Here is a 12,742-nt window from a genome sequence, read left to right as displayed (position 1 = left end):
ATCAAGACTAGGACTCTACGTGAGGCCCCAGTGTCGAGCCTTGGTCTGGGCCAAGGCCATTGCATCAGGACCTGACCTCTGGGCCAGGCTGCAGTGTCAATCCTGGGCCCAGGCCCTGGCCTAGATCGAGGCCCAGGTATCAGGATCTGACCTCAGTGCCAGACCCCAACCTTGGGCCTGGGTCTGGGTCAAGGCCCCCGACAAAGGGACTCAGCCTTTGGACATTCTGCGGCATCAGGCTTGGACCCGGGCTCGACTCTAGGCCAGGACCCGGCCTTGAGCCTTCCTGTCTGAGGCCCCAGTGTCAGGATCTGACCTTTAGCAATGGCCTAGGCTGAGGCTCAGGTGTCATAACTTGGCTTCCAGGACAGGTCCTGGCATCAGCTCTGGGTCCAAGTCAAGGCCTTGGTGTCAGGCCTGGTCTCTGGCCTAGATTGAGGCCCAGGCATTGTGACTCGACCTTGCTGCTTCCGCAGATACCTGATGCCCTTATTTGTCACATTTTACAAATTTGTTTAAAACAAAGGCACATCCCTAAAATTTATAGCATCATAGAAAAAAAGAAAACGTTAAACATGCTGAATTCCCTCATTAGAGGAAACAAACAAGGAAAAATCTGCAGCCATCATTATATGGCAGAGATGGCTCTTCAGATACGAACATTAGGGACCCCATTTCAGAGATTTGTCCACAATTCTTTTTAACTTTTCAAATACTTATTCATTCATAATCAGTTTCAAAGACAAAGCCCTATCTTTTCTCTTTGTCCTCTCTACACTCTTTGGAACAGATATATCAAAGTTTTCTTCCAGTGCACAGAAAAATATGCGTGTATGAAATTGAAAAAATTGATCCAGATTTATCAATGAAAATATCTCAGTATTTTCAATTTGAAAAATACAAGTGAAAAGCTGGAACAATGCACAGAAGCAAAACTTTCCTACCTCTGCCCCTTTATATGCTGATTTCACAGCCCCTAGGATGTCCCTTCTCCCTGACTTTCTCTGCTTTTCTGACAAGTTTCCTGGATTTCTATATGTTATTCTATCTCATGCTCCCCAGATCTTGTCTCTCTTTTTTTTCTCCTTTTCTAGCTATAAGCTGTGTTTTGCCCTGGTCCCCAGCTCTCTTATGTTGGCCTTCTGCTTGCCATGTCTTTATTTCTAATTATATGTTGATTTGCACGGTAAAGAGTAAATCTGTTCTATTTTATCTACTATAGATTAGTATTTTATAGGGCTGGATTTTAATATCTACGCGCGGGCTTAGATTTGTGCACGCAACCCGGCGAGCCCAAATCTATGCCCGATTTTATAACATGCGTGCACAGCCGCGCGCATGTTATAAAATCCGGGGTCGGCGCACGCAAGGGGGTGCACAATTGTGCACCTTGCGCGCACCAAGCCCTAGGAGAGCCCTGATGGCTTTCCCCGTTCCCTCCGAGACCGCTCTGAAATTGGAGCGGCCTCAGAGAGAACTTTCCTTCCACCCCCCACTATCCCCTCCCTTCCCCTATCTAACCCGCCACCCAACCCTAACTAAATCCCCCCCCACCTTTGTTATGTTATTTACGCCGGATTCTGGGCAGGTGTAGGTTGCGCGCACTGGCCTAGTGCCAGCGCGCGATCCCCGGGCCCAGCGGGAGTGGAGAGGCCTCTGGCCATGCCCATGCCCCGCCCCCGGACTGCCCCGCCCCTCCCCGCCCATGCCCCGCCCATTTTTCAAGCCCAGGGACTTACACGCGTCCTGGGGCTTGTGCACGTCAGCAGACCTATGCAAAATAGGCTTGGCGCATGCAGGAGCGGGTTTTCGAGGTTACATGCGTAATATACGCACATAACCCTTTGAAAATCCGCCCCAGTGTGCATATATATATATATATATATATATATTGCGTGTGTGTACATATATATATAGTATGGGGTAGATTTTAAAAGACGCGTGTGCTGCCTACATATGCACACGCTACCCAGTGCGCTCACATGTACGCCCGAGTTTATAACATGTGCACGCATGTTATAAAATCCGGGGTCGGCGCGCACAAGGGGGTGCACAATTGTGCATCTTGCATGCGCCGAGCCACGTTGCTTTCCTCTGTTCCCTCCCCTTAACCTAACCTTCCCACCCTTCCCCTAACCTTTCCCCCCCCAGCCCTACTCTAACGCCCCCAAAATTATCTTACTTTTTGCGCGCGCTGGCAGCTTGCCGGCATGCGATCCTTCGACTCAGCAGCAATGGCCGCTCTGTCAGAGGCCTCTGGCTCCACCCTGGACTGCCCCGCGTCCTGGGGCTTTACACTCGTCACAGGGCCTTTTGAAAATAGGCCTGGCGCGCGTAAGCCCGGTGGATTTACACGCATAACCTTTTGAAAATCCGGTCCTATGTGTATATGTGTTTCATCTATATTTATATGCTGTATGTATGCTGATTAATTCACACAATTCTTTCAATTAATTATGAGAACCTTTAATTGAAGATCAATCATAACAAAGTTAGCTCAGGTGTTACTGACTGTGACATCAGATCTCTTATTATCCAATTAAAACATTATCATGTAATGCCAGCTAATCCCCATGATTCTTTAATCTTCGCAGACGAGTCATAATGTGGTTTTCTGTATGATTGTCCTTTTTTACTTCTCTTAAAAATATTCACAGTTAAAGGTTCTCATAATTAATTGAAAGAATTATTTGCGTGAATTAATCAGCAGCATTTATTATAGTTTTCAAACAAGGTTGAGGATCTTTTAGGGTTGTTTAATATATGTAGGCATATACACTCTGGTGGTAATTCTGTATTTCATATGTATGCCTAGCATTGTCTGTATTTATCTATGTATATGTGTATGTGAAGCAAAGACATGATAGCTGTAGATATATAGTGGTGTTATCTTGATCATGAAACAAAATACATTTGACCTATATTTCTGTTACAATAGCCACAGTAACCATCTTTGCTAATGATGATGGCCATGGAATCTTGTCGTTCAACAACACTGACCCATTCCTGCTTCGGGAACCGAGCGCTCTGTTCCTGTCGGAAAGCATCGCAGAGCTGCTCGTTATCAGAGAGCCTCCCCAGGGAATATTTGGTACCGTGACTGTTCAGTTTCTGGTGACGGGAGTAAATGCTTCGGATGCCTCTGGTGACCTGGATCCTTCACAAGGATACATTGTATTAGAAGAGGGCGTCAGATTTAAGGTAAAATGTTTGTCCCATATAAGGCTCTAAAAGCTACTAATGACTGTTTTACTTTGGGTCTACAGAGCCATACTAAGGTTTTAAAATGGTGATTTTTGAACTTCCTTTCAAATTTCCCTTTGAATATTTGGGTTCCTGCATATGCAGGTCACACACGTTAAAGTGCTCACGGATATTTCAGAATGAAATCCCCATGCCTCCCTTACAGTGCCCACCCCAACTCCATCCCTGCCCCTTTTTGTTCTGGGTAAAAGGTAGGTGCTTTGTTGTTCAACACATGTACTTTTACCCATCTTCAAGCAGGCAGTTTTCAAACTGCATTTTTACCCCCCATGAAACATTTTGAAAATTAACTTCTCAAAGGGCAGCTGTCATTCTGCAATACATTTGGGAAAATTAGATCTTTAGTTGTTAGTCCTTTAAATGAAAATTCGTAGGAAGTGATCGATCCATAAGAAACAGTGAGCTGCAATTCAAATGGGGCTGCAAGATGACAACATAAAACAGTTTCTGAATTGTGCTTAGCAAGAAGTTTTACTTCTGTGTGGACATTCCTTTACTGTAATGTGCTTGTTGTAAAATTAAAATACAGTATATAGTACAATCTAGAATACAATAATATCCAAGTTAATCAGGATTACCTAAAGAATGTGCTAGATTTGCACTCCAGATTTCTAGTTTCAGAAACTGTCAAGAATATCCAATGCGTATACAAATGCAGGAACCATCTAGGGCCCCACTACCCATTTTTTCCCTACCTTAACCCTATGACAGGTTGATTTTAAAATGAAGGTGCGGGTGCCCATACACACACGTATTGGCATGCGAGCAAGGATAAGCTAGAATTTTTAATCGTGCACACACTTACGCACATATGTTTTAAAATGCACCAGCCATGCATAAGTATGCTCCTAATCTTAAGAGGTTACTCAAGCACAGCTAGCGTTTGTGTCTTCAATAGGACAATGTTGGCTTTCACGTGCGTATTTATTTATTTTTATTTTTAATTTTTTTTTTTTTTTTTTATATACCGAAATTCTTGTAAGAACTACAAATCATTCCGGTTTACATAAAACGATAAACTGCCCCACAGAGAGAGGGGCTTTACATGAAACCGTAGAACAGATAGAACGATATAATTGGCTTTACATATAACCGTAGAACAGATGGAACAATATAACTGTATGTTAATTTAACATAGTAATAAATAAATATTATAGTTTAACAGTAATACATAAATATAAATATTATAAATATTATAAATACAGTTTAACTATTTAACGTAGAAATGTTGACATATTAACGCTGCAAAATAGATACAATACAATGTGATGAGCTTTTGGACTCAAAGATTGTTGTGCAGTTGCAGGGTCCTCATAGTAGGACGGTGCGGTGTCCAAAATTTGGGGATACCTCATATTTAGGATGTTTTTCTGTCTGAGTAGAACTAAGAGTCTGGGAAGGCTTGTTGGAAAAGCCAGGTCTTCAGTCTTTTTTTGAATTCTTGATGACTGGGTTCGAGTCTTAGATCTGGGGGGAGCGAGTTCCACTGGAGGGGGCCTGCTGAAGATAGTGCTCGTTTGCTTAATGATGATTTTATTTGTGGGGCATGCAGTGTTCCTTTGTATGCGCTTCTAATAGGTCTAGAAGATGTGTGCGGTTGGAGTTGAGAGCTTAACATAATAGGAGCTAGTTTGTTTATCGCTTTGTGGACGATTGTGAGTACTTTATAGAGAATCCTGTGTTTAATAGGAAGCCAATGTAGGTTGCGAAGGATTGGGGTGATATGATCTTTTTTGTTAGAGCTTGTGAGAATTCTAGCAGCGGAATTCTGTACCATCTGTAATGGTTTGATGGTGTTGATAGGTAAACCTAGCAGAAGGGAGTTGCAATAGTCGAGCTTAGATAATATGATGGATTGCAGTACTAGCCTGAAGTCGGAGAAGTAAAGGAGGGGTTTAAGTTTTTTGAGGACTTGCAGTTTGTAAAAGCAGTCCTTTGTGGTAGTGTTTACGAACTTTTTTAGGTTTAGATGGTTGTCTAGCCAGGCTCCAAGGTCTCTGACGTCAGGTGAGAACATGCTATTTGTGTTTGGTGGAGAGAGGCTAGAAGATATTGTAAGGGGATCCTGGGAGATAATGAGCATTTCGGTTTTATTGGCATTCAATACTAAATTGAGGCTTGAGAGTAAGTCTTTAATAGGTTGTAGGCATTCGTTCCAGTATGTGATGGTTTTTTGAAGGGTTTCTGTAATCGGGAGAAGGATTTGTATGTCGTCTGCATAGAGGTAATGGGTGAGCTTGAGGTTTGAGAGTAGGTGGCAGAGAGGGAGGAGGTAGATATTGAAGAGGGTGGGTGAAAGTGATGATCCTTGCGGTACTCCTTGCTCTGAAAGGATTGGCTGCGATTCTTTGTTGTTTATCCTGACTTTGTAGAATCTGTTGCTTAAGAAGGAATGAATTTGCGTATGTCAGCAAATTTTAAAACATGCTTGTGCAAGGCACATTCTCAGTTGTCCAATTAGTCCACCAGTTTGTCCAGTTAATAGTGAGGTCATTCGGACCGCTCTGGTTCTTCATCCTGCATGCCACTCAGTTGACCTGGACCCCTCACCCTGTCCTATACACCCTGAAACTTGAGATCTACAGACTTGCTCCTCATCAGGAGCAGCAGTAACGTTTGGCAAATATCTAGCATATGGGCGCTGTGAGTTTCATTTTTAAAATTCGGAGTTATGTGTGTAAATCTTGGCCCTGCCCTGGAACACCCATGCCCTGTCCCTTTTCTCCCCTCTTATTCCTCATGCATGCATGTGTATGTATTTTACAGCTTTTTAAAATCCACATTGCTTGCGCACGGCCCACATACATGTGTATGTGTGAATTTTTGCACAAGAAATGCTCTTAAAATCGACCTGTATGTTAGGAATAGATAGGACGTAGGCTTTTGTAGACCATCCCTTGCAGGCTCCTGCCTAGATTGGTCAGCAGCCTATATAAAAACAGGCAAAGCACAAAGAGAAGTGTGGTAGTATTGAGTTGGAGGAAAGTGTTGCAGCTGTCCTCAAATTAGGCCCCACAGCTTGATCCAGAGGAAGAGATGTCCCCGGCCAGTACTTCCCAGGTCTGGAAGGGAGAGGTTTGTGAGAATAGAAGAGAGAGAGTTATTTTAAGAAGAGATTTCTCTTTGGAGCCTGGACCTGCCTAGGAGAAATTTCACCACTGCCTGTGGGAGGTCAGGGTAGGGTGCTGGTGAGTCCCTGCCAACCAGCTGTGAACCTTGGCAGAGAAGAAGGAAGAAGATTTGAGCCTTGAGAAGTTTTTGTTGCTGTTGTGTTTGGGAGGAGTTTTCTGCTACCAGTCCCTGCCCACTGAGAAGGAGAAGAGACTTTGCAATTTTGGTCATTTTTTGGGACTTCTAACACCAGAGTTCCAGAGTTAGGGTCTAAGAGAGGTGGAGGGCGATAAGGAGGCCTACATGCCTACCAGGAGCCTACATCCTACCACTAAAGGTTGTTGGGTTTTTGCTAGTGCTTGCCACCTATGGACACTGACTCAGCTGAGTGGGATTGAGAAGTACAAGCAGATTATTTATTTTTTGTGAAAAAGATCAGTTTGGAGATATTTTGTAGCTAACTGGATTGAAAGTATTTTGGGTTACAGTAAATTTAGTTTAGAACACCTCACCAGAGTGCCCAGCATCTTCATTGAGCAGCAGAGGTGCCCTAAAGCAAGAACATCCCAAGCAAGAGTACAGCTGAGAGGAAAAAGCCTGAGAAAGTACATGCTAGTGCCCACCCCTGTGAGTTTATGACTCCGGAAGTTAAATCCTCCTACCCATCAGAAAGAACCCTGGCACCCAGGGGCAAGTGGACTGTTTGGTTTGAGAAAAGAGAAAGGTGGTTTGAGAAAAGAGAAAGGTGGGAGGAAGAGGTCCTGGGAACTACTGTGTGCAGGCAGGACATCTACCAAAAAGGGGGTGTATCCTAGTTGGGTGGAAAAAAATCCACTTCCAAAAATACTGATGGACAAAAATAGTGAATTTAAGATTCTGACCATCTCCCAAGTTGTAGCTTTTCTTCCCAGGATAAATACTTTGCATGGGGGTCCTTCAAGTGTAATAAATGTTCTTACTTCTCCAGATGATTCACAGGATCTTCTAGATTGGAAAAACTAGACAGCAGGGAACAAGCAGCTCCTTGGGTCTTCCACAGTTTAGAGCAAGAAGAGTGGAAGGAAACTGTCCCCAAAATACTAGGCAAAAATCATCACAAATATGGTAAAACCATGGAAGTCTTCTGCAGCAAGTCACCCCTGATCCAATTCGTGCTGTTTGAAATGGAGAGCAGTGGAATCTTCCCTACCACCTAATCTAAATTAGCCAGGGACTCTCTGAAATCTTCTGAGCCAGGGGTATCACACAGAAAACATCCCCCAAAGATATCTCCAAAATCTCTGAAACAACCCCTGAGGCTGGTACCAGAAGAGCATTTGTCTTCCTACTCAGTATAGGCTCTAAGCTTTAAGACCTAATATCTCAGAATAGGGTAACAAACTTAGGGGGCGAAAAACCCACTCCTTCACCTCTGAATGCTAACCAAAATTGCATCACCTAGCTATTATATGAGCTACATTTATACTAGTAGGGGGGCTGGCCATTTCAGTAACCTCCAAGGAGGAGCTGTTCTGAAGTGGCGGATCCCCTCCCTCTTTTGCCTATACCTACTCTTGGCTTAAATAGGGTTTAAGAGCTAAGGCCTTAGAGAGAGGATCCCAAAGGGGCAATACACAAATGAATATCATTATTCTTGTAATGTCTTGTTGGTTACAGGATGGCCACATTTACCTGGATTGTTACCAGCCTACCCCAGGATGTTGACATGATGTCAAACCTCCACCAGCTTGCTCCTGGCCCGTTGTGACATGCCTCTCCTTAGGCATTCGTGCGCACGCTTATAGCATTTTTCAAAGTCCTACGGTGGGAAACAGACTTGTGGTGTCACATGATGACGTTTAAACTCAGGTCCTCCTTTCACCTAGTGCTTCAGCAAATCTCCTCCTGCATTTCCTGCAGTGTCGGTTGCCATGATTCATTCCCACCTGTGCTCTATGCCCTGCCACATTTCATCCAGCCTGTCCTGCCTCATCCAGTCTGCCTTGTCTCGTCTCATCCAGCCTGCCCTGCCTTATCCTACCCTATCTGCCCTCCCTGCTCCAGTGTACTCTACCTTGCCTCGGGTTGACTACTCTGATTTGAACCTTGCTTCAGACTTGGATTACTCTTTTGCCTGCCGCCTGCCAGTGACCATTTCTTTGCACCAATATCATCTATTGTACCTGAAGACTGGAGGGTAGCCAATGTAACCCCAATATTTACAAAGGACAGGGGTGATCCTGGAAGCTATAGACCAGTAAGCCTGACTTCAGTGCCGGGAAAATAGTGGGAACTATTCTAAAGATCAGAATCAGAGAGCAAATAGAAAGGCATGGTTTAATGGAACACAGCATGAATTTACCCAAGGAAAGTCTTGCCTCACAAATCTGCTTCATTTTTTTGAAGGGGTTAATAAACATGTAGATAAAGGTGAACCGGTAGGTGTAGTGTAGTGTAGATGTGTATTTGGATTTTCAGAAGGAATTTGATAAAGTCACTCATGAGAGGCTTCTAAGAAAACTTAAAAGACATGGGATAGGAGGGGATATTTTTTCATGTATTACAAACTGGTTAAAAGACAGGAAACAGAGTAAGATTAAATGGACAATTTTCTCAGTGGAAAAGGTAAACAGTGGAGTGCCTCAGGGCTCTGTACTTGGACCAGTTCTTTTCAATATATTTATAAATGATCGGGAAAGGAATATGATGATTGATGGATCAAATTTGCAGTTGATACAAAATTATTCAAAGTAGTTAAATCACAAGTGGATTGTGATAAATTGCAGGAGGACCTTGTGAGAATGGAAGATTGGGCATCTAAACGGCAGATGAAATTTAATGTGGACAAGTGCAAGGTCATAAATATTGGAAAAAATAACCCATGTTGTAGTTATATAATGTTAGGTTCCATATTAGTAGCCACCACCCAGGAAAAAGATCTAGGCATTACAGTGGATAATACATTGGAATTGTCAGCTTAGTGTGCTGCAGCATTCAAAAAAGTCAACAGAATATTAGGAATTATGAGGAAGGGAATAGTAAATAAAATGGAAAATATCATAATGCCTCTGTACCACTTCATAGTAAGACCGCACCTTGAGTACTGTGTACAATTCTGGTTGCCGCATCTCAAAAAAGATACACTTGCAATTGAGAAGATACAGAGAAAGATGACCAAAATAAAGGGCATGGAATGGCTTCCCTACAAGGAAAGGCTAAAGAGCTTAGGACTATTCAGCTTGAAGAAGAGACGACTGAGGGGGATATGAAAAATATCTACAAAATCATGAAAGGACTTGAATGGGTAAATGTGAATTGGTTATTTACGCTTTCAATATTATAAAGACTAGGGGGCTGTCCATGAAGTTAGCAAGTAACACATTTAAAGCAAATCACAGAAAAGTTTTTTCCAGTCAATGCGCAATTAAGCTCTGGAATTCATTGCCAGAGGATGTGGTTAAGGTAGTTAGTTTAGCTGGGTAGCGCGCACAAATGGACCCCGCGCGCGTAAGATTAAAAATCTGCCCCTTTGTAATAGCTTCTTTTAATTTGGCCCACTGTTGTTCCACATCACCCAATTTCTCCCAGTCTTCTAGTTCTTCCTCCAGGTACGTCCCCATTTTGTCAAAGTTTGTATTTTTGAAATTCAAAACTCAGGTCTTTGTATGACTTCTCTATATCTTATTTGTGATGTCAAGCCATACCACCATATGATCACTGGTACTCAGATGGGCACCTGTCCGTTCATTAGAGACATTATCCCCATTTGTGAGCACTAGATTGAGTATCACACTCTCCTTCATGGGTTCCATTACCATTCGTTTGAGCAGAGCCCCTTGAAGGGCATCCACTATCTCTCTACTTCTTGCAGATTCCACAGAAGGGATACTCCAATCCACATCCAGCAGATTAAAATCTCCAATGACCAACATTTCTCCCTTCTTTCCAACCTTTTGGATGTCTTTTACCATATCTTAACCCAGTCTTCAGTTTGTGTTGGAGGCCTGTAGACCACATCACTGTAAATGAAAGAACTCTTGTTTTGTTTTAGGATAATCCATCATGCTTCCTCCCTACCCTACATCCCTTGCATTTCAGTTGCATTGATATTGTTTTAATCATAAAGTGCTACTCCTTTCCCTTTTCTGTCCTCTGCCTTCCTTAACAAGTTATAGCCCGGGATGGCCATATCCCAGTTATGAGACCTCATGAACCTTATCTCCGTAATGGCAACAATGTCAAGTTTTGTGTATAAATATTAGCCTCACCCAGGAATGCCTGTTTTCCTTCCCTTTTTACAAAAGCACATTTATTCGCTCACCAGTACATGGACGACTGAGTGTGAGGTTTAAAAAAAATAACACTTCTGCGAATATGCACTACGGGCTGGATTTTAATACCTATGCGCGGGCATAGATTTGTGTGCGCAACCCAGGGTGCACAAATCTACGCCCGATTTTATAACATGTGCGCGCCGAGCTCTAGGGGAGCCCCGATGACTTTTCCTGTTCCCTCCGGCCCCCACCTTCCCCTCCCTTCCCCTACCTAACCCACCCCCCCCCAGCCCTACCTAAAACCCCCCTAACCTTTGTTCCATAAGTTGCGCCTGCCTCCGGGCTGGCGTAGGTTGCGCGCGATCCCCCAGCACAAGCACTGTGCCAGAGGCCTCGGTCCCACTCCGCCCCTTTCACAAAGCCCCGGGACATATGCACATCCCGGGGCTTGCGCGCGTCGCCAGGCCTATGAAAAATAGGCTCGGTGCGTGTAACCCCCCTAAGCACATAAATCGAAGTGGATTTATGCGCGTAGGGCTTTTAAAATCTGCCTCTATATGCGCGCACATCTGCTATTTTATGCATGCACATTTCTTTTAAAATTCACCTTTTAGTGTGTGTACATTTTCTTGGGAAATTTGTTCAGCTGTTTTAGCAGGTGTACCTCGTGTGGATAGTTTTGCTAAGATAATTTTCCAAGTGAACTTTTGCTCAAATGTCTGCTTTGAAAATCATAGAACTATAACTTATGTTCATATTTGCCAGTTAATTTATGTGCAGTGTTACAAAGTTACCTCCATAAAGTTGTCTGTCATTTGTGTTTATGAATAAAAAAGACTTGGTTTATTTGTGTCACTCAGAAAGTCTTAGAACATTAGTTAGTTTAATATAATATAAAAGTGATAGCTTCCTGATTTTCAGAGTTTGTTTGAGAAGGCCTTCATTTATATTTCAAAGCCACTATTAACAAAACCACCAAAGACTGTTTCTATCAATTACAAGTTCTGAAAAGAATTAGACCTCTTTTCTATGCCCAAGATTTCAGAACCATTCTGCAAGCAATCATTTTTTCAAAATTAGACTATTGTAACACCATCCTACTTGGCCTTCCCGCTTCATACACCAAACCGCTTCAGATGGTGCAAAATGCAGCTGCACGAATTCTGACAAATACCAGGAGAAGGGACCACATAACCCCTATTCTAAAGAACCTCCATTGGCTACCGATACACTTTAGAATAATATACAAGGCCATTCTCACCACATACAAAAACATCCACCAACTGGCTCCCATTGACCTACAGATCCCTCTCCGACTATACAATTCGTCAAGACCGACAAGAGATGCATACAAGGGTTCGCTACAGGTACCACCGCCCAAATCTACCAGACACAGCACACTAAGAGACCGAGCTTTCTCTACAGCCATCCCACCGTTATGGAACTCCATACCCTCAAATCTCAGAATAGAACCATGCATCTCAACCTTCAAAAAAAGACTAAAGACCTGGATATTCATACAAGCCTTCCCAGACGTCAATTGATCTAATACTTCCAAGCCACCCCTAATCTCCATCTACACCATGGTCGACCTTATCTCCTATCGTTTACTTGTGTTAATTAATAACCTGTCCTTTCTCTTCCTCTAAGCCAAGTTCTTATCACCTTGTTATATGTAACTGCCTTTTCAGCACCATTGTTATTGTTATGTTTACTTTGCACCCCTGTTTTATGTGAACCAGCATGATGTGACTGCTGTCTCGAATGCCGGTATATAAAAAAATCTAAATAAATAAATAAATAAATTTAAGAATAAAAAAAGGCAAATGCAAAGCATTTGTAAAAGAGAAATACAGAAAAGATATGTATTTTCTCAAAATTAAATCTGCCTACAAATTGTATGTAATTTCCCAGTGGTCCATACCTCATCATATCTCCTAGAAGTAAGGTACTATTCATTTTCCTGTTTTTTTTTTCACTGAAATAATGCACATTTATTTTCATTATTGTCATTTATATTCCACTGATCCATCTCAGTGGAGTATAACATAATATAAGTTCTTAAGAATTCCTGTGAAAAGTTGTTAAGAAAGGAAGTTTAGTGAATAAAACAG

General features: G+C 42.7%; 1 protein-coding gene across 1 annotated transcript in view; it reads left to right on the top strand.

Annotated features, from left to right (window-relative positions):
• ADGRV1 (adhesion G protein-coupled receptor V1) overlaps positions 1-12,742 on the top strand; it is a 1,128,533-nt gene that overhangs the window by 333,168 nt on the left and 782,623 nt on the right. The window contains exon 43 of the mRNA XM_029573357.1: positions 2,939-3,201. Within this exon, the coding sequence (XP_029429217.1) occupies positions 2,939-3,201 (263 nt within the window). The remainder of the gene's footprint in view (positions 1-2,938; positions 3,202-12,742) is intronic.

Source organism: Rhinatrema bivittatum, chromosome 1 (assembly GCF_901001135.1).
Source record: "Rhinatrema bivittatum chromosome 1, aRhiBiv1.1, whole genome shotgun sequence".
Lineage (NCBI taxonomy): Eukaryota > Metazoa > Chordata > Amphibia > Gymnophiona > Rhinatrematidae > Rhinatrema > Rhinatrema bivittatum.
This window is presented reverse-complemented; position numbering and strand designations above follow the sequence as displayed.